The sequence below is a fragment of the Triticum dicoccoides genome, chromosome 6A (assembly GCF_002162155.2).
Source record: "Triticum dicoccoides isolate Atlit2015 ecotype Zavitan chromosome 6A, WEW_v2.0, whole genome shotgun sequence".
Taxonomy (NCBI): Eukaryota; Viridiplantae; Streptophyta; class Magnoliopsida; order Poales; family Poaceae; genus Triticum; species Triticum dicoccoides.
In genome coordinates, this window is record NC_041390.1 from 85,901,647 (window position 1) to 85,924,463 (window position 22,817).

At 49.2% G+C, this 22,817-nt stretch overlaps 1 protein-coding gene across 1 annotated transcript; it reads right to left on the reverse strand.

The window, feature by feature from the left end:
• Positions 1-8,180: 8,180 nt before the first annotated feature.
• Positions 8,181-11,180, reverse strand: LOC119315170 (probable protein phosphatase 2C 55). Its single transcript, XM_037589835.1, has 4 exons — positions 10,626-11,180; positions 9,536-9,857; positions 9,184-9,333; positions 8,181-8,735 (listed from the first exon to the last, which is right to left on the reverse strand). Exons 1-4 carry the CDS (start codon positions 11,009-11,011, stop codon positions 8,439-8,441), a joined length of 1,155 nt encoding a protein of 384 aa, XP_037445732.1. The 5' UTR covers positions 11,012-11,180; the 3' UTR covers positions 8,181-8,438.
• Positions 11,181-22,817: the final 11,637 nt, after the last annotated feature.

The following is a 22,817-nucleotide window of genomic DNA, read 5'->3' on the forward strand; positions in this document are numbered from 1 at the left end:
GAAATAAATAATAACTTTATTATTGTCTCTAGGGCATATTTCCTTCACCGGCCACCTCTCCTAGTCCTAATAGGACTAGGGGAAGGGGGGGCGCGCAGCCCATCTAGGGCAGCCCCTTCTCTTTTCCACTAAGGCCCACTATGGCCCAAATAGCTCCCGGGGGGTTCCGGTAACCCTCCCGGTATTCCGGTAAAATCCCGATTTCACCCGGAACACTTCCGATATCCAAATATAGGCTTCCAATATATCAATCTTTACGTCTCGACCATTTCGAGACTCCTCGTCATGTCCGTGATCACATCCGGGACTCCGAACAACCTTCGGTACATCAAAATGCATAAACTCATAATATAACTGTCATCGTAACCTTAAGCGTGCGGACCCTACGGGTTCGAGAACAATGTAGACATGACCGAGACACGTCTCTGGTCAATAACCAATAGCGGGACCTGGATGCCCATATTGGCTCCTACATATTCTACGAAGATCTTTATCGGTCAGACCGCATAACAACATACGTTGTTCCCTTTGTCATCGGTATGTTACTTGCCCGAGATTCGATCGTCGGTATCCAATACCTAGTTCAATCTCGTTACCGGTAAGTCTCTTTACTCGTTCCGTAATACATCATCTCACAACTAACATATTAGTTGTAATGCTTGCAAGGCTTATGTGATGTGTATTACCGAGAGGGCCCAGAGATACCTCTCCGACAATCGGAGTGACAAATCCTAATCTCGAAATACGCCAACCCAACATCTACCTTTGGAGACACCTGTAATGCTCCTTTATAATCACCCATTTACGTTGTGACGTTTGGTAGCACCCAAAGTGTTCCTCCGGCAAACGGGAGTTGCATAATCTCATAGTCATAGGAACATGTATAAGTCATGAAGAAAGCAATAGCAACATACTAAACGATCAGGTGCTAAGCTAATGGAATGGGTCATGTCAATCAGATCATTCAACTAATGATGTGACCTCGTTAATCAAATAACAACTCATTGTTCATGGTCAGGAAACATAACCATCTTTGATTAACGAGCTAGTCAAGTAGAGGCATACTAGTGACACTCTGTTTGTCTATGTATTCACACATGTATTATGTTTCCGGTTAATACAATTCTAGCATGAATAATAAACATTTATCATGATATAAGGAAATAAATAATAACTTTATTATTGCCTCTAGGGCATATTTCCTTCATGGCATACATAATAGAACCTATGGCTGAGGCATAGGGGATGACGCTCATCTCTTCTATATCTTCTGCCGTGGTCGGACATTGAGCTGAGCTCAATTTCATACCTTGTAACACAGGCAAGAACCCCTTCTTGGATTGATCCATATTGAACTTCTTCAATATCTTATCAAGGTATATGCTTTGTGAAAGACCTATGAGGCGTCTCGATCTATCTCTATAGATTTTGATGCCTAATATATAAGCAGCTTCTCCAAGGTCCTTCATTGAAAAACTTTTATTCAAGTAGGCCTTGATGCTGTCCAAGAGTTCTATATCATTTCCCATCAAAGTATGTCATCTACATATAATATGAGAAATGCTACAGAGCTCCCACTCACTTTCTTGTAAACGCAGGCTTCTCCATAAGTCTGTGTAAACCCAAACGCTTTGATCATCTCATCAAAGCGAATGTTCCAACTCCGAGATGCTTGCACCAGCCCATAAATCGAGCGTTGGAGCTTGCACACTTTGTCAGCATTCTTAGGATCGACAAAACCTTCCGGCTGTATCATATACAATTCTTCCTTAAGGAAACCATTAAGGAATGCCGTTTTGACGTCCATTTGCCATATTTTGTAATAATAGAATGCGGCAATTGCTAACATGATTCGGACGGACTTCAGCTTCGCTACCGGTGAGAAAGTCTCATCGTAGTCAACCCCTTGAACTTGTCGATAACCCTTAGCGACAAGCCGAGCTTTATAGATGGTCACATTACCATCCGCGTCTGTCTTCTTCTTAAAGATCCATTTATTTTCTATGGCTCGCCGCTCAACGGGCAAGTCAGTCAAAGTCCATACTTTGTTTTCATACATGGATCCTATCTCGGATTTCATGGCTTCTAGCCATTTGTCGGAATCCGGGCCCGCCATCGCTTCTTCATAGTTCGAAGGTTCGCCGTTGTCTAACAGCATGATTTCCAAGACAGGGTTGCCGTACCACTCTGGTGCGGAACGTGTCCTTGTGGACCTTCGAATTTCAGTAGGGGCTTGATCAGAAGTATCTTGATCATTGTCATTAACTTCCTCTCTAGTCGGTGCAGGCACCTCAGGAACATTTTCTTGAGTTGCGCCATTTTCCGGTTCAAGAGGTAATACTTCATCAAGCTCTACTTTCCTCCCACTTACTTCTTTCGAGAGAAACTCTTTCTCCAGAAAGGACCCATTCTTGGCAACAAAGATCTTGCCTTCGGATCTGAGGTAGAAGGTGTACCCAATAGTTTCTTTTGGGTATCCTATGAAGACGCATTTTTCCGACTTGGGTTCGAGCTTTTCAGGTTGAAGTTTCTTGACATAAGCATCGCATCCCCAAACTTTTAGAAACGACAGCTTAGGTTTCTTCCCAAACCATAATTCATACGGTGTCGTCTCAACGGATTTCGACGGAGCCCTATTTAAAGTGAACGCGGCAGTCTCTAAAGCATAGCCCCAAAAAGAAAGCGGTAAATCGGTAAGAGACATCATAGATCGCACCATATCTAATAGAGTGCGATTACGACGTTCGGACACACCATTACGCTGAGGTGTTCCAGGCGGCGTGAGTTGTGAAACTATTCCACATTTTCTTAAGTGTGTGCCAAACTCGTGACTCAAGTATTCTCCTCCACGATCTGATCGTAGAAACTTGATTTTCCTGTCATGTTGATTTTCAACCTCACTCTAAAATTCCTTGAACTTTTCAAAGGTTTCAGACTTGTGTTTCATTAAGTAGATATACCCATACCTACTTAAATCATCCGTGAGGGTGAGAACATAACGATAGCCACCACGAGCCTCAACACTCATTGGACCGCACACATCAGTATGTATGATTTCCAATAAGTCGGTTGCTCGCTCCATTGTTCCTGAGAATGGAGTCTTGGTCATTTCACCCATAAGGCATGGTTCGCATGTGTCAAATGATTCATAATCAAGAGACTCTAAAAGTCCATCAGCATGGAGCTTCTTCATGCGTTTGACACCTATGTGACCAAGGCGGCAGTGCCACAGGTATGTGGGACTATCATTATCAACCTTACTTCTTTTGGTACTCACATTATGAACATGTGTAGCATCACGTTCGAGATTCATAAAGAATAAACCATTCACCATAGGAGCATGACCATAAAACATATCTCTCATAAAAATGGAACAACCATTATTCTCAGATTTAAAAGAGTAGCCATCTCGAATTAAACGAGATCCCGATACAATGTTCATGCTCAAAGCTGGCACTAAATAACAATTATTAAGGTTTAAAACTAATCCCGAAGGGAGATGCAGAGGTAGCGTGCCGACGGCGATCACATTGACCTTGGAACCATTCCCGACGCGCATCGTCACCTCGTCCTTTGCCAGTTTCTGCTTATTTCGCAGCCCCTGCTTTGAGTTACAAATGTGAGCAACTGCACCGGTATCAAATACCCAGGAGCTACTATGGGCACTAGTAAGGTACACATCAATTACATGTATATCACATATACCTTTTGTTTTGTCGGCCTTCTTATCCGCTAAGTACTTAGGGCAGTTCCGCTTCCAGTGACCGCTTCCCTTGCAATAAAAGCACTCAGTCTCGGGCTTGGGTCCATTCTTTGGCTTCTTCCCGGCAGCTTGCTTTGATTTAACGAGTTCAGGCCCCTCACTCGGTGAAGGTAAAAGCCCTACGTCTCGTGCCCTGAGGCTTGCTTTGATTTGATGGATAGTTACAAAGGTTGAACACGCCCGGCTATGGAGAGGGGTGCGACTTATATAGAGTGCGTTGCAGCCCCATGTCTCCCACGCCGCCGGGGCAATAAATGCCATTAAATGAGGCATTTACTAGGGTAATGAGCATCTACTACAATAGTTACATGTAACGGTAGTTATAACTTTATTTAGTGGATGACTTAGGATTTCTCGACCATTGCAGCTCCCACGACGCCTTCCTGTCCTGTACGTCCGAGTGGTTGTTCGTTCGCCGAGTGACGTGTGGTTGCCCGAGTGATGTAGAGTCGTCTGGGTGATCCTCCTGATGTATGCATCCGAATGTTGGCACGGTCCAGGGACCTACCTATGATGGTGATGGGCCCCATGTTGGTCCTAAATGATGGCTCCTTTGTTGGAGAACGTTGCAGAAAACCAAAAAATTTCCTACTCGTTTCACCAAGATCATCTAGGAGTTCATCTAGCAACGAGTGATTAGATGCATCTACATACCTTTGTAGATCGCGCATGGAAGCGTTCAAAAGAACGGTGATGATGTAGTCGTACTCGACGTGATCCAAATCACCGATGACCAGCGCCGAACGGACGGCACCTCCGCGTTCAACACACGTACGGGACGGGAGACGTCTCCTCCTTCTTGATCCAGCAAGGGGGAAGGAGAGGTTGATGAAGATCCAGCAGCACGACGGCGTGGTGGTGGATGCAGGGCGTCACAGCAGCAGGGCTTCGCCGAGACTACGAGGAAGAGACGTAACGGGGGGAGGTGGAGGCGCCAGGGGCTGGTCTAAAATCCCTCCTCTCCCCCCCACTATATATAGGGGTGCCAAGGGGGGGGGGGCGGCCCTAGTAGATGAGATCTACTAGGGGGGCGGCGGCCAAGGGGAGGTTTCCCTCCCCCCAAGGCACCTAGGGGTGCCTTCCACCACATGGACTCTTCCATGGTGGAAACCCTAGGCGCATGGGCCTATAGGGGCTGGTGCCCTTGGCCCATCTAGGCCAAGGCGCACCCCCTACAGCCCATGTGGCCCCCCGGGACAGGTGGCCCCACCCGGTGGACCCCCGGGACCCTTCCGGTGGTCCCGGTACAATACCGATAACCCCGAAACTTGTCCCGATGCCCGAAATAGCACTTCCTACATATAATTCTTTACCTCCGGACCATTCCGGAACTCCTCGTGACGTCCGAGATCTCATCTGGGACTCTGAACAACATTTGGGTTTCTGCATATACATATCTTCATAACCCTAGCGTCACCGAACCTTAAGTGTGTAGACCCTACGGGTTCGGGAGACAAGCAGACATGACCGAGACGACTCTCCGGTCAATAACCAACAGCGGGACCTGGATACCCATGTTGGCTCCCACATGCTCCACGATGATCTCATCGGATGAACCACGATGTCGAGGATTCAATCAATCCCGTACGCTATTCCCTTTGTCTATCGATATGTTACTTGCCCGAGATTCGATCGTCGGTATCCCAATACCTCGTTCAATCTCGTTACCGGCAAGTCACTTTACTCGTACCGTAATGCATGATCCCATGACCAGACACTTGGTCACTCTGAGCTCATTATGATGATGCATTACCGAGTGGGCCCAGTGATACCTCTCCGTCATACGGAGTGACAAATCCCAGTCTTGATCCATGTCACCCAACAGACACTTTCGGAGATACCCGTAGTCTACCTTTATAGTCACCCAGTTACATTGTGACGTTTGGCATACCCAAAGCACTCCTACGGTATCCGGGAGTCACACGATCTCATGGTCAAAGGAATAGATACTTGACATTAGAAAACTCTAGCAAACGAACTATACGATCTTGTGCTATGTTTAGGATTGGGTCTTGTCCATCACATCATTCTCCCAATGATGTGAGCTCGTTATCAATGACATCCAGTGTCCATAGTCAGGAAACCATGACTATCTGTTGATCAACGAGCTAGTCAACTAGAGGCTCACTAGGGACATGTTGGTGTCTGTTATTCACACATGTATTACGATTTCCGGATAACACAATTATAGCATGAATAAAGACAATTATCATGAACAAGGAAATATAATAATAATGCTTTTATTATTGCCTCTAGGGCATATTTCCAACATCCTTGACCCTACCTGTAATAGGTGACCACATCAGCGGCCATGGCAGTGACCGAGAGGATGGTCGCCGGGTGTCGGTACAACCCTAACATGAGGAGGGTGTGCGCCTTGGTGATGATGGACTCCTTGTCGCTGACGTCGGACTGGTGCAGCGCGGCCACGGCCGCCTCGGCGATGTAGTCGGCAGCGGCCTTCTTCTTCGCCACCTTTGTTCGTCGGTTCCTCTTCTTGGTCGATTCGGCGTCAAGCTTGGCAGCTCCACCGATGTGAGCTCCGGCCGCGGCTTTTTCGTAGCCTTCTTCTTCGCCGCGGGGCGCGCGGCCGCGGCCTGGTCGCGGGGATTCTTGGGCCGCCGGCCATGGAGGAGGGAGGGGAGGGGTGTGCGGGAGGGTTTTAGGCGAAGTGGAGGGAAAGTGGACGGGTGTATCCTCGACGGGCGGGCCAGGGCAGGACAAGGGCGCGCGTCCTGCCTGTCCGCGCACTGTCCGTTTCGACGCAAGCGCGGCCGACATTTGGGCCGGGAATGGGTCAAAAGCGAACCGAAAACGGACATTGATCTGTTTGTTTTCGCGCGTTGGGCCGTATCTTCTGTCCGTTTATCCCCAAACGGATGCAGCCGGACCATTTGGGATCGCGCGTTGGAGTTGCCCTAAGCGTCGAAGATTTGTGCATGTGTAGTGCATCCAAACACACGTGATCTGTACACCCATCTCGCGTGGAAAATAAAGAGGAAGAAGATGCATAGAAAACACACACAAAAGGACGGTTAACTAGTTATGGAAGACGTTGATGCGTGATGGTGTTGATGCTGAAACACGCACACGTGCATCCTCAAATCTGCCTTGTTTTTTGTACGGAGAAAGCTCCGGGTAACGTGACCAGCATCAGCTAGGCTGTGTTCCATGGCCGCGGCTTGCCTTTCCTTTTCAGGCTTGCTGTTGGTTTTGCAGACAAGCTGGAAGAGGAAAGCATGGGTATTCTGCTTCAAAGCATATGAAGATGATGATATGTCGTGCTCGTCTCTGGTAAATGCTTCTTTCGCTCTATCCAGTTGGAGAGAAGAAGTTTCTGACAGGGGTCGCTACTCCATGGTCAGGATTAGGTCAGTGTTTCGCTGGTTTTATAGCGACTTTTGGTCCAGAAAACATTGGAAATCAACTTGCAGAATGCTCACCGAAGAAGCATTAGCCAACTTTTTACAAACTTGCGAAATGTCCCAAAGGTTCTTCCTTCAGTTAGAAGATCTAAAAGCTAACTTGTACACATCGTCTACCGTGGAAAAACACAAGAAAGCTCCAGGCAGCCACCATCAGCACCTGCGTTCCATTTCCATGGCCGCATGCAGCTTGCCTTTCTTTTACAGGTTCCTGTATGTTTTCGCAGACAACCCGAAGAAGACGAAGCACCAGAATTTTGCTTATTCGATTTGACTGGGGAACTCTCTTGACTGAACTGTATCGCGCGGCGCGAACGACTGATTGCAAAGCGAAAAGGACATGCATTTGGATAACATGATGGGCTGTCTTCTGTGACATAAACATCTCACATCAGAGAACCAAAAGCTTCTGGAAATGAGATTTGTTCGGCTCCGTTACATGCTTCTTTTAACTCTAAGTGGGTTCAAGAGAAGAAGTTTCTAAAAAGCTTTCTACAGCATGATCTTTTGCTTGAGAAGTACATGCATTAAAGCCAACTTGCAACATGTTCTCCAACTACATTTCACCAAAGTTTATAGAAATATGTGCTCATATCTACAAAATCGAATATATATAGTACAAAAACTATACTCCGTATTATAGACTTAGGGCAATGCTAGAACTTTAAATAATTTGGAACAGGATGAATATTTTAGACCTGAGCAGTGTGCATTCAGACTCTCGTCTCCCGTGAAAAACAAAGGCATAGAACACAGCAGGGGTGGTTACCTAGTTATCGAAGACGTTGATGATGCTGAAACACACACTGGCAAACAATCGGCCTCTCCATTGCTTGTATGTTATAAGCTGTGTTCCATGGGCCGCAGCTTGTTCTCTTTCAGTCTTCCTGTCAGTTTTGCAGACAACTGGAGGAAGCACCAGAATTTTGGTTCCTCCCCTTCACTGCCGCAGGAATCCCCGCAAAACATCTGCGCTTGAAGTACGCACTTAGTGACCAAAGCAAAATGCTTTGAATTTGCCGTGTTTGAATCCGTTCTGTGCTTCTTTCAGTACATAATTAAAAACTGTCCAGGTTCTCTACAGCTACTGTACTCATCCAGAGGAGATACTTACAAATCATCCAGCTTCTTTACAAGTCTGGTAGAAAAAAAAAGCAGAGCCTCATAAGGCTGTAGTGGGTATTTACAGGACAAAAAGGGGAGGCACACGCCTCAGTCTAGATATTCAGCAGTCTTCTTCTAACCCACTGCTACGAGTTGCCAAAGGCAGTTACGTACGAGACCACGACGGTGATGTCGTCCAGCTTCCCGCCGTAGTACCGGTACCCAGCGTCTTGGGCCGCGGTCGAAAACGGCGTCGGCCTGTTCTTGTCCTGTGCCCGCTGGCGTGCGAGTGCCGCTATCTTCTGGGCTGTTACTTGAGGATCCAGGCCAGCTCTGGTTGCGTGGACCACTACAGCTGTTATATCGTTGTTGTACAAGTTATCGAACAACCCATCTGTTCCAGCGACAATTACATCACCAGACGCGACGGGTACCTTGAAGACCTGAGTATACAGGCACAGCAGGCAAAACAACATGGGTATTAACAAGGACTACAATTTGCAGTATGTGACGATTGCTAGACTGGATACATGTGCCCATATGTTTTAAGAGATGGATATTAACAAGGACTAAAATTCTACAAACCATGTGTCGCAGAATTATACTACATGTGCTCATATGTTTTAAGAGATGGATACAGAATGGAGTATAATTCTGCGACACGTGGATTATAGAATACCTAATCTACATGGCTATTATATATGCATTTGTTTCACCTGGGAGTACTAGTATAATCCATTGGCACAAAGGCTTCTTTTACTAGAACATAAAACTATGGTTTTCATTAAAAAAAATAGCCACAAGCCGTGAATATTTGTTAACGACCAAATTGTGTCCATATACACTGGTTACTACAAAAACAAAAGCGTTATCAGCAGTATATGAGCATACCTGTGCAGCATTAGGCAAGTCACTCGAGTTGCCACTCTGAAGTTGGTAGGAGAAATTGAAATCATGTTGTTGTACAGGTGACCTACACAATGTGCAGCCATCTCGGATGACTATAAAGCCACTGTCACCAAGATTAATTGCTTGTATTCCCTGAAACAATGTACAACCAAATCCAAAATCGTGATAAACTATCTAAGAACTGAACAAGTTAAACACTCAGGTCAGTTTTGTGGCATTATATCATCAACAAAGAATGGTGGTCAACTTTTAGCTTCTCTTACTGATGCCAAAGCCATAGACAAGGAAACATGTAATCATGTCACAGCAAAAATAAACAAGATTAGTAACCAACCTGATTTGTTAAAGCAATGATACATGCGGTCGATGAACCCGGCACTGTTGTGCTACTATGGGCCTTCTCTAGTACCCTTGTAAGATCAATTGAATCTTTTGGCTCTTCTTCTATTGCGGTTACTGCATTAGACATAATATCTCTAGCATATTGACCTGCATCAATACCGTAGCTTGCCCAACCACCAACGCCATCAGCTATGCCTATAGCCTGTTCATCCCAAATAAAATGTGCATCCTCACCACCAGTTTCTTCCTTATCCGGATGTGGTAGATAACATACCCCTGAAACAAGCTTCAAGGACCTATCTCCTAACATAGTCCTGAAATAGTGATCGATGTTTTAGAATAATCTAAGCAGATATATACAGTCATAAAAATCATAACAATGCATATGAGAAGTGCCATGATGCAGTGCTTAAGCACAACACCCGAGCAGGGCACATGACTCTGTGTCAAGACTCGTGACATAGGTGGTCGAGGGAAGCAACCTCTATCTCCAGGAGTTAAAATATCTAAACTTCCTAATTTGATTGAACTGTGATACCTATCCCTTAATTGCAACTGTATCCTGCTTTTGCAATCTGTGCACCCTTGGTGGCCCACTTGGGGCTGTAAATGACATTACATACCCCACATGACAACAACTATTCTGATTTTCTTTCTTTTGAGGAGAGTTTCTTCACTAGCAGACTTTTTTCTCTCACCAATCTCTACCAACTTATCATATTTCCGTATGGCCCATTAAAAACCTATGAGCATGGATTCCCAATGACTATTAGTTATCTAGATAGATGAACAAGACCTCCAATCCATGCCCCAGTGCCAAATTTTATCAGAAAAGTGTAACAACTGTTGAGTTTTGACATAATTAGTATTCTTAGAACAACTGGAATCATAATGCACACAATGAGAAGACAATGATCATGGACTGGGCATCTGCTAAAACCCCAACAGTGAGAACCTCATTTGAGCTAATTTGAAATTGAAAATGTACTCACTAAGCTAACATACGCCGATTGCGAAATTAAACGGGTAGATACACAAGAGGAAACATACTTAAACAGCTAGATACACAAGAGGAAACATACTTATCTGAGGTGCCTACGGACTTCTCAGGCGGCGAGACATCCACCTCACGGGCGGCCGGGCTGAAGGACACCTCTTCCGGGGCGGCACCGGTGGCGAAGGAGCGCCCGCCGCCGACGAGCAGCTGCTCCACCAGCAGGCCCGGCCTGGGCACGCTGCTCGCGGCGCACCGGAACCACCAGGACCCGCCGCCGCCGCCCGCCGCGGGACCTCCCCAGATCCCCAGGAACCCGGCCGCGTCCCTCCCCTGCAATCCGCGCGCGGGAGACAGCAGGGCCCCGCCCATGCCCGGCAGCGCGGCGGAGGACGCGGCCCTCGGCGCGCCGGCGCCGGCGGCTCCCCGGAGCAGCCACGCGGCCGCGCGCCGAAGCGCGATCGCCGGGGACATCCCGCCGCGGCGCCCCTGCTGCGCCCGATAAGCTGCCGGAGAGACGCTCCGGCGAAGGTGGTGGAAACCCTAGGGTGCGGGGGAGGGAGGGACAAGGATGAGATGCCCTGCCGTGCCGGGGCAGAAGGATGCAGCAGTTTTTCAACGCGGTTTTTTTTTCCACCAGCTATGGGGAGGAGCGTTCATTCTGTAAAGAATATACGATGCAAAATCTTATGCGGTCTCTGTAGAATTGATCAGTGGTTGCGGCTGATTCCAGTATAAATCTGGACCGTTGTCCTGCAAAAAATTGTTTGTATGCCTTTTTATAGTTTATTATCAAGCTTGCCGTCTGATGCCTGTAAAATGTCTGAACGTTAATATTTAATGCTCGTCAAATCATAAAGATGGTTGAACATTCATTCGATCACGAAGGATCGTTTCAATGAATGATTTCATACGGTAGAGCAAAGCACTAGCGTGACACTCAATGGGCAATGGCTCGACATGCCATTTGATGGGTCTTCCCCTACTTTATCTTTATTGCCAAACAAAAGACTCGGTTAATTGGTTTTTGCAACACAAATTGCCACCAACAAAAAATTACAGAAATGGCAGAGAAGCATATATTTACATTTGTCATACTCTAATTTATAAATTTGTCATGCTATACTTTAGAAAATTGTCATCCATCAATATAAAAAGAAGTTGTAGAACAACGAAAAAATTTCATGGTCTATACATAATAAAAGTGCCATTGTCAAAATAATTAAATTGCCAACAATAAAATCACCAAGGTCTAATTAACAAAAAATTCATGGTCAAACTGAAAAAACTGCCATGGTCTAAATAATGAAATTGCCATGCTACCTACAAAAAACAACCATGGTCTCAATAATTAAATTGCCATGGTACCTACAATATAGAACTATCAAGGTGTGATTAATAAATTTCCATGGTCTAATTGAAAAACTTGTCATGGTTTAAATAATGAAATAGTCATGCTAACTACAAAAAAATACCATGCTATAATTAATAAAATTGTGATGGTCTAAATAATATAATTGCCAAGCTACCTGTGCTAAAATTACACATGGCAAGTTTAGAACATTTTATCCTCTAAAAAACATGACAACTTTTGGGAATTGTGATGGGCACATGGAAAAAATTATAAACTTGCACATGACAAGTTTAGAAAATTGCTCTCTACAAAATGTGGCGAATTTCGGAATTAGTGATGGACACATGGCAAGAAATAGGAATTTTTATTCTTTCAAAGATGAATAAATTTTGGAATATCAGGAAGAAAAAATCACACAAAAATTTCAAATGAAAAAACAAATTCATAAAAAATTTAGCTTCAAAATATATAGCAAGTTAAATCATACGTGCTCAAAATCCACTTCCAATTCAAGTGTCAGCTCGTTTGTACTTCCTTTAGAATGTCGTAAGTTCAAGCCACCCCTACGCATGGCAGATTTTTTTTTATAAACTTGAATGTGTGGGTGAGGCTGAGAGAAGAGGACCGGGGAGAATAAAGGAAGGGACGTTCGCGCTAGCAGTTGGTTAAGCAAACGATCCGAAAAACTGACGTGGCATCAGCCTTGCATCGTGATTCATGCCAGGAGATCGAACGGCAACCAAAGCGTTCCCTGGGAGGGACGAAAAAAATAACATCAAGTAAATAACATTTCCCCAAAAAAGTTGGTCATGTAAAGACCAACGAGCCAGATTTATGAGTCCTTGAGCAATATGATACAATATATTTCAGTATAGTTTACTAAGAAATGATTTATTTTCTAAGTCTACTAGGGTAGTTTAGTTTCAGATTTTTGAATAGTTCTTTGTAAGATCTTGATATACAATTGAATTTGTCGCACGACGGTGAAAGAACATGCGGTGCCCCCATGTTTGGTTTTGGTAATTGATGACAATCTCTATGGACTAATGGTTGCCTTGAGTTATATTTGAAGGTTTTGTCCATAGGCTTTTCTTGGAGTACATGTGTTGATTTCAAGGAGAGTTTGTGTCGACCAAGGTGTTATTCAAGAAATTATCCAAAGATTTGTCATGTGAGAGTTGAGCTTATTGCAAGCATGTCTTGAAGAAGAAGATTGTGTGATCATTCATGTCTACCTTCGAGACATCATCCAAATGAAGAGAATTGGAAAGGTTCAAGGTTAATCAAGACTAAGTCAAGAGTGAATCAAGTTGATCAACTCACAAAGCGCAGAAGATGTACCGAGAGGGATCAAGTGATCCCATGGTATGGTAAGAATTGTCAATTACACTTTGTGTACTAACCCATGGTCTTCGTGAGAGTTCTTTGTGGGGTTAGGTTGCGGTGTGCAAGTTCAAATGGAGTATCACGAAGATATCGAATGCTTGAAGCTTGCCGTCCTTTGTGGTGATAATGGACTTGTGAAGACGTGCGGAAGAGTGGCTCACCTATAATGGAGTATGAGGGAGCAATCAACTAGTCTTTATCGAGTCAACACAATCAAGAAAGGTGGTCCAACTTGAGGGAGTCAAGATCGTCATCATCTAACTCAAGTGGACCATGTGCAAGGCAAAGGTTTGCCCTTGATAGGTTTTCTATTTTACCGGTCTCATGATGGTAGTTGGGAGACCGGGTTATAGGATCGATTGCCATACTATCAAGGGGGGCTCTCGATGAGTAGCTTGATCGTATCGTTCGTAGAAAGCTCAAACCATTGCATCATTGCATCATCTTTTTTGGTTCTTGTTTGGCTCTCTTTGAGAGTTTTGGAGCTTATGGTCATCTTGATGACAAGCTCGAGTTCATCGAAAACGGAGTTCACATGCATCTTCTATGACGTTTTCGATGTTGGAGGTTTTGCCAATTCTTCTCGGTTGGAGGTTTCACTCCTACATTTGTTAGGCATACCTCCCCTGCCTCTTCTTACTATAACCAGTCGATCTTTTGATGCTACTCGTCGTCTTGTTTCCAACAAGTTTGAGTTTGCTCAATTCGGAGCTCATATGCAAAAGTTATGGCAGTTCTTGTTTTCTTGAGTGTGGTTTTTGTCAGGGTCCCAGCGGTAGTACCGCTGAGGGGTCTCAAGCGGCAGTACTGCTCCGCAGCGGTAGTACCGGCGGTGAATCCGCAGCAGTACTACCGCTGGCTTACCAGGTCCCTACCGCGTCGATTCGAGGGGTCTTTTTCTGTGTCGGATTGTGCGGTACCTCGCTGCGGCAGTAGTGCGGCAGTACCGCCCTTCCTCCGCGGTAGTACCGCCCGGTTCCCTCTTTCCCTTTCCCCTTCGTTCTGCGCGGTAGTACCGCCGAAGGGAGCGGTAGTACCGCTGTCTCCTGCGGTACTACCGCCCCAAGGTTCTTGTTTTGTTGCTCCTTTTCCCTGTTTCTTCTGCCTGAGCGGTAGTACCGCTCGTGGAGCGGTAGTACCGCTCGTATGCGGGCTGAGCACATAACGGTTGGATTTTCCCCCTCCTATAAAAGGGGGTCTTCTTCCCCAATGAATTTTATCCTTTGAGCTCGTGTTCTTTCCCCATTGTTGACCTTCTTCGAGCTTGCTAACTCTCGATCCCTCCATGGATTCTTGCTAGTTTTTGAGGGAAAAGAGAGAGGAGATCTAGATCCACATTTTCATCAATCACTTTCTTCTCTATGTGAGGGGAACCCCTTGGATCTAGATCTTGGAGTTCTTGGTGTTCTCCTTCTTGTTCTTCCTCTCATTTTCCTCCCTAGCATTAGTTGCTTCGGTGGGATTTGAGAGAGAAGGACTTGGGCACTCCGTGTGCCCTTGCCATTGCATTTTGTGCATCGGTTTGAGTTCTCCACGGTGCTACGTGGAAGTGAAGTTTGAGAAGCTTATTACTCTTGGGTGTTTGGGCACCCTAGAGCTTGTTCCTCTTGGGTGCCTTGGCGCCCTAGATGGTTGGTGTTGTTCGAAGCTCAATCATTATGGTGTAAAGCTTCGGGCAAGCGTCGGGGTCTTCAATTAGGTTGTGGAGATCGCCCCGAGCAACTTGACGGGTACCGGTGACCGCCCCCAAGGGTTACCAAAGTGTACGGGTTCGGTGACCGCCCCCAAGGGTTGCCATTTGTACGGGTTCGGTGACCGCCCTCAAGGGTCCCTTAGTGGAATCACGGCATCTTGCATTGTGCGAGGGCGTGAGGAGATTACGGTGGCCCTAGTGGCTTCTTGGGGAGCATTGTGCCTCCACACCGCTCCAAACGGAGATTAGCATCCGCAAGGGTGTGAACTTCGGGATACATCGTCGTTTCCGCGTGCCTCGGTTATCTCTTACCCGAGCCCCTTCATTTATGCACTTTACTTTGTGATAGCCATATTGTTTCTTGTCATATATCTTGCTATCTCATAGTTGCTTATCTTGCTTAGCATAAGCTGTAGGTGCACATATGTGAGCCTAATTGTTTTAGGTTTTGTGCTTGACAAATTAACCGCTAGGTTTATTCCACATTTGTTAAAGCCTAAACTGTAATTATTTTAAAACGTCTATTCACACCCCCCCCCCCCCTCTAGCCGTAGATGTCATGTAAAATTTTGAATCCCAACTATGAGTTACAATGACTTTCCCCTGAAGATGATTATATGGCACATGTGTCATAGACTCGCCCTTTACTAATTTTGCCACACTTATTTGGAGAGTAGATTCATTTTGTTGGCGGCTAAGGATCTTGTTTATTGTGTTTGTCTCCAACTAACCTGATATATGTGGGAGAATGCCACGTCCGGGGAGCCAGTTTGCGATAGTACCAAGAGGGCTATCACACTGACTGCCATGCTCAATGCAAAAGAGCGCAACAAAAGATCATGAAAGAAGATGATGTTGATTGTGCCGCATGGTGGGCGGTGAAGAATATGCCAAGAACTGTAGGCAATAGACCGCGTGCGTTCTATGTTTTTTATGTTCTTATATTTCTCGGTGAATCATTTTTGTAGATAACCTCTATGAACCATTTATTATAGAGCGTACTGAATAAAATATTTAACCTGATTAATAAATAGGAACGTTGATGTGTAAATCTTACTTTAGATGATTCTCTTTACAGTAAGTATAATAAAAGGTATATGGTGCGCTTACGTCGCAGTTTTGTGTGTGTACGTAAAAAAAGACAAGAAAAAGAGGAGAGTGAGCTCTCCTGCAGGAGCGCACCTCTACCAAAGATCTAAAAGAAATGTTAGAACGTTTTCATCTTTACTGTAGGAGTGCTAAGGGATAAGTTGCTAGCTAAATAACCATTCATTTTCTTGTAACCATGAATAAAAGTGAAAAAAAGATACATGCACCTATGTATATAACGTACAAGAACATATTTAGTGTCTGGAAATAGGAAAACAATATATTGACCGCAAGACGAATAAGGGAAAGTCCTTTTCCCTTCGATCTTCGCCGGCGAGCCCGTGAATTCACCTCCCCTTCGTCTGCGGCTGGTGGCAGGGAGGGTATTCCTCGTGGCTCGTCTTAGATAGGTAGGGTTTTGGTTTTTGCAAAGGCGGTGCTCAGACGGATGACGACCCTTCTTCTTCGAGTTAGTCTTTCGGACTCTGATCCTCCTCAAGTTCATTCATCGGGGACAGATTAGTCGAAGCTCCAACGTAGATTCCTGCCAGTTCCTCGGGGTGTCGAGGTTAGGATTTCTCGTCGTGCATATACAGCGACAATATTTGGTGTCAGATTCTTTAGGTCGATTCAAGGGTGTCGGAGTAATGGGCCACGGGTAGGCTAACCCACGCCAGAACCTTTCAAGACATTGAGGCAGACTGCGCCCCTCGAGACCCCAGGACGAAGAGCCGCCTTCTGAGAGTCGGCGGCGAGGCGGCCGGCTGCCCACTCGCGGTCGAGTCCCGGGGACGACTTCAGGACGAGCCGACTCCTGACTGGCGACTTCCAGAGAAGCCGGCCTTAGGGAGTCGGCTCGCGACGCCAACAACCCCCATGCCCTCATAAAGAGGGACGGGACAGGGAGTGGCTACAGTAAGGTCCGCTCCCACCCCTTTTCCAAGGGCAGGCATGGCTACAGTACGCCGTACCCGCGGAGATCTCCGCGCGGCGCGACACTGTTGCCATGTCGGCCCTGACATCAGCCCCAGGGGGCGGAGCCCTGTGCCCACGACGGCCTGCTGGTACGACCCAGGGATGATGGGCCCCACCGGTCGGCGGGCGTATGAAAGACGGCGAAAGCACCACCACGCGGCCCGGATGGGAGTCGGCCACCAGAAGTCGGCCGGCCCCTCCCACGGGCCCCACGCGCCATTAATCAGACACGACAAGTAGTGGCCACAGTGATCGCCCGCTAGACGGCGGGGCTGTCGCCACGACCTCATGACCGAGCCTGCGTCATTAGAGGCACGGCTACAGTAATCTGCAGCCGGCAAAGACCCGCCCGCGGCGGACGCGGCCTGTCGGCTCCACACCAAGCTAGTCGGCGGGGCCCACCAGTCAGCGGGCCCCAAGAGTCTGCGGAGAAGACGGCGGCCAGAGAGACTAACGGCTGGGCCCGCGCCCAGCTGGATTACCATTGTACCCCTGGGGGGTAGGCCTATATAAACCCCCCATGGCATCCATGCAAAGGGTTGGAATCCATTAGCACTAGACAAGATCATATAGGAAGGAGAGAGCTAGCCTTGCCTTCTCCTACCTCCAGGAAACAGCTTAAGGAGCAACCGTGTAAACACTTTGCCATAGTGATCATGCGGAGACCCCGTAGAGCAGCAGTAGGGGCATTATCTCCCCGGAGAGCCCTGAAACTGGGTAAGATCCGCCGGCGTGCATGTCTTCGCCTTATCCCGTTTCCAGGCACCGACGACGTTCTACTCGCCCCCACCATGATAAGCCATTCTTTGGCATATGTCGCATCCAACCCCCAACATTTGGCGTCCACCGTGGGGCGTGGTGCACCGTCGTCCGGAGACCTGCTCTGGACGGGAACCCTTTTCCTCCCTGGCGAGCGCAGCCAGCCCGGCATGCCAGACGGAGTTTGCGCTGACGCGCTGCACGGCGTTGACATCGCCTATGCGGCCAGCTGCCTCGCCGATCTTGTCGGCGAGGTTCGCCTCTCCGACGAACCTGCATCCAACGCAGGCACGGGCGGCCCCGAGAGCCTCCTCGCGGGCCTCCTCGACCAACTCCACGTCGCCGGCGAGCCTGCCGTGAACTTGGAGTCTGTAGGCTCCACCGACCCGATGCTGGTCGACTCCGACACTGCGTCGCTCGACGCGTTCCCCACCAATGTGGTGGTCTACGACGAGCCTCTCCCTCACGCGGAGAGCGACGGAAGCACCGTCACCGAGGTGCTCGTCATCGGTCATGACGAGCCTCCCGGCGGAGGGGCGCATGACCCACTTGGCGCGGCACTGCAAGACCTGACTGCGCCCATTCCGGAAGACGCAGACGCGGAGACGTTGGAGGCGCGCTGCCTTCAGCTCGTCGAAGGCGCGAAGAAGCTGGCTAGCATGAGACGCTTGTCAGAAGCCTACCAGCGTGAGATGGATCGCGCTGTGGGTGGCTCGCCAGCCCCAGCTGGGCCCAGCCGCCTTGGCGCGGTCCAACAGCGCGGCATGGCCATCGCCAACCTGTTCGGGGCAAGTCGCCCTGTGTACGCCACGCCTGCGGAGAACATTCGAGCCGCCCAGGCGGCAACGGATGAGCTGGACAACTTCGAGGGCAAAGAGCACTGCCTAATGATGGAGCGAGTCCAGCGGCTCCTCGACGCGGCTGCCGCGCAGAACGAGGCCGGCTGCCGCACGGAGGTGCCGCAGCGGCAAAACGATGACCTTCGCCGAGATCAAGGCACGACGTCTCGGACGCCGACTGGCGGCGCCCGAGGAAGGAAAGACAAGGATCCGGCTGTCAGCCACAGTCAGACTCACATTACCATAGAGCGCGACCAAGACGGCCACCCAAGAGCAGTGAAACGATGGGACGACTGTCTGCCTCCTCCTCCTCGCAAGGAAAGGCGAGTCTCCCCGCCGCCTATTGACCATCCGATTCTCGGCGACCGCCTTGGCCGCCGAGAGGGAGTCAGAGAAAATGACGCCCGCCACCGGATCGACCGACTTCACCGATCCCTGGCGCTGGAAAAAGAAGACGAGTTGGGTCCGCCTTGTTTCGGGCCCCGCATTCGAGACGAGCCCTTTCCCAAAGGGTCATGCTCTCAAGAGACACGCTCAAGTACACCGGCTCCGTGAAGCCGGAGGACTGGGTGGTTGACTACTCCATGGCTGTCAACATAGCGAAAGGCAACAAGCGTGTCGCCGTAAAATACGTTTCACTCATGCTCCAGGGCACGGCCCGGACATGGCTGAACAACCTGAAGCCCCGCAGCATCAACAGTTGGGTTGACTTCACCGAAGCATTCGTCCGCAACTTCACAAGCACGTACAAGCGTTCTCCCAAGCCTCGTCAGCTTTCCTTGTGCATGCAAGGCCCCAACGAGTCGACTCGCGACTACCTCACACGTTGGGCCGAGCTTCGGAACTCCTGCGAGGGCGTGCACGAGGTGCAGGCTATCGAGTACTTCACCGCCGGGTGTAGAGAAGGCACCCTCCTCAAGCACAAGCTCCTCTGCGACGAGCGAGAAACCCTCTGTGAGCTGCTGATCATAGCAGACAAGTATGCCACGGCCGACTCCTCCATGAAGGCGGAGATTCAAGTTAGCGCAACTGGCAAAGTGGCCCCTCAGGCTCCAAGAACTCCGGCAGGAGACGCCAGTCGGCGGCAACAGCAGAACGACCACAAGCGCAAGGCCCCGCAGCCGGCTTACAGCAGCCGGCAGGTCTAGATAGTTGAAGACCAGCAGCCGGATGGGCAGCCTCCACCCAAGCGACAGAAAGGTGGCAAGCCCAACTGGTTGCCGGCTTTCTCATACGAGTAGACTCTGGATGGCCCTTGCAAGTTCCATAGCGGCGCGAAGCCGTTGAATCACACCACCCGGAAGTGCCACTGGCTCACCAGGATCGCCAAAGGAGACGACCTCCTACCTCCCCCGCCTGCTGGGCAGCGGCCTCCGCCTCCGCCCCAGCAGCCGGCTGTCAGGCCAGTCGGCGCAGTACAAGACGAGTACCCCGAAGGGCACGGAGCCTACGTGATATTTACCAGTGTGGCTGATGATCGACGCAGCAGGCGGCTGCAGCGACAAGAGGTGAATGCGGTAGCATCAGAGGCGCCAGAGTTCATGCACTGGTCCGAGAAGCCTATCAGCTGGAGCAGGGCTGATCATCCAGAGGTGATGCCGAGTCCGGGCTCTTATGCCTTGGTCTTGGATGCCACCTTTGCCACGGATAAACGAGCCACTCGTTTCTCGTGAGTTCTGATAGACGGAGGCAGCAGCATCAACATCCTGTACAAGGACACCATGGAGAAGTTAGGAATCAAGCAAAGACAGCTTCAGAACAGCCGGACTGTGTTCCACAGCGTTGTTCCTGGTCTTTCCTGCTCACCAATCGGCAAGATCCTGATGGACGTCCTCTTTGAAGACAAAGATCACTTCCGTCGAGAGTCAGTTTGGTTTGAGGTGGTGGACCTCGAGAGCCCATACCATGCATTACTTGGCCGACCCGCCCTGGCCAAGTTCATGGCGGTCCCCCACTACGCCTACCTCAAAATGAATATGCCCAGTTCCAGGGGAATTCTGACCGTAGCCGGCGACTACCGGAAGTCGTCTGCCTGTGCGGCTAAGAGTAGTCGGCTGGCCGAGTCCCTGGTGATCGTGGCCGAGAAGCGGCTCCTTGACCGGGTTGTGGCGATGGCCGGCAAGCAGCTAGAGGTGTCGCCTAACCTAAAGGAGTCGGAGGCTGAGGGTTCGTTCAAGCCGGTCAAAAGACAAAGAAGATACCCTTGGATCCAGGGCACCCAGAGAGGTACGCCGTCGTAGGCGCAAACCTCGACAGCAAATAGGAACGCGAGCTCGTCGATTTCCTCCGTGAGAATCGGGACATCTTCGCATGGTCCCCCAAAGACATGCCAGGTGTACCGACGGAATTCGTCGAGCACAAGTTACACGTCCGATCTGATGCAAAGCCGGTCAGGCAGCCCTTGCGCCGCCTGTCAGAAGAAAAGAGAAGAGTTGTCGGATAAGAGATAGCCCGACTCCTAGCAGCCGGCTTCATTATGGAAGTATTCTTTCCAGAGTGGCTAGCCAACCCGGTCCTGGTACTGAAGAAGAACAAGCAGTGGCGAATATGTATTAACTACACAAGCCTCAACAAGGCTTGCCCCAAGGACCCGTTTGCTTTACCAAGAATTGATCAGGTGATAGACTCCACAGTCGGATGCGAGCTATTGAGCTTTTTGGATGCATATTCAGGATATCACCAGATCAAGCTGAACCCGGCTGACAGACTGAAGACCGCCTTCATCACGCCATTTGGAGCCTTCTGCTACCTCACCATGACGTTCGGCTTGACGAATGCCGGCGCCACCTTTCAGCATTGCATGCAGAAGTGCCTCCTCAAGCAACTCGGCAGAAACGCCCTCGTCTACGTGGACGATGTGGTGGTGAAGACGGAAAAGCGCGGAACACTGCTGGAAGACCTCAAGGAGACCTTTGAGAACCTGCACCGATTCCAGATCAAGCTCAACCCTGAGAAGTGCGTCTTCAGAGTACCAGCCGGCCAACTCCTTGGCTTCTTGGTCTCTGAACGCGGCATAGAGTGCAACCCTGTAAAGATCAAGGCCATTAAAAGGATGGAGGTACCCAGCCGACTGTTGGACGTGCAAAAGTTCACCGGCTGCTTGGCGTCCATCAGCCGATTCATCAGTCGGCTGGGCAAGAAAGCTCTCCCCTTATACCAGCTCATGAAGAAGACCACTTTTTTCGAGTGGAACCACAAGACGGATGAAGCTTTTCTCCAGTTGAAGAAGATGCTGACTACTCCATGTTGGGGAACGTTGCAGAAAACAAAAATTCTCCTACTCGTTTCACCAAGATCATCTAGGAGTTCATCTAGCAACGAGTGATTAGATGCATCTACATACCTTTGTAGATCGCGCACGGAAGCGTTCAAAAGAACGGTGATGATGTAGTCGTACTCGACGTGATCCAAATCACCGATGACCAGCGCCGAACGGACGGCACCTCCGCGTTCAACACACGTACGGGACGGGAGACGTCTCCTCCTTCTTGATCCAGCAAGGGGGAAGGAGAGGTTGATGAAGATCCAGCAGCACGACGGCGTGGTGGTGGATGCAGGGCGTCACAGCAGCAGGGCTTCGCCGAGACTACGAGGGAGAGACGTAACGGGGGGAGATGGAGGCGCCAGGGGCTGGTGTAAAATCCCTCCTCTCCCCCCACTATATATAGGGGTGCCAGGGGGGCGCCGGCCCTAGTAGATGAGATCTACTAGGGGGGCGGCGGCCAAGGGGAGGTTTCCCTCCCCCCCAAGGCACCTAGGGGTGCCTTCCACCACATGGACTCTTCCATGGTGGAAACCCTAGGCGCATGGGCCTATAGGGGCTGGTGCCCTTGGCCCATCTAGGCCAAGGCGCACCCCCTACAGCCCATGTGGCCCCCCGGGACAGGTGGCCCCACCCGGTGGACCCCCGGGACCCTTCCGGTGGTCCCGGTACAATACCGATAACCCCGAAACTTGTCCCGATGCCCGAAATAGCACTTCCTATATATAATTCTTTACCTCCGGACCATTCCGGAACCCCCCGTGACGTCCGAGATCTCATCCGGGACTCCGAACAGCATTCGGGTTTCTGCATATACATATCTTCATAACCCTAGCGTTATCGAACCTTAAGTGTGTAGACCCTACGGGTTCGGGAGACAAGCAGACATGACCGAGACGACTCTCCGATCAATAACCAACAAC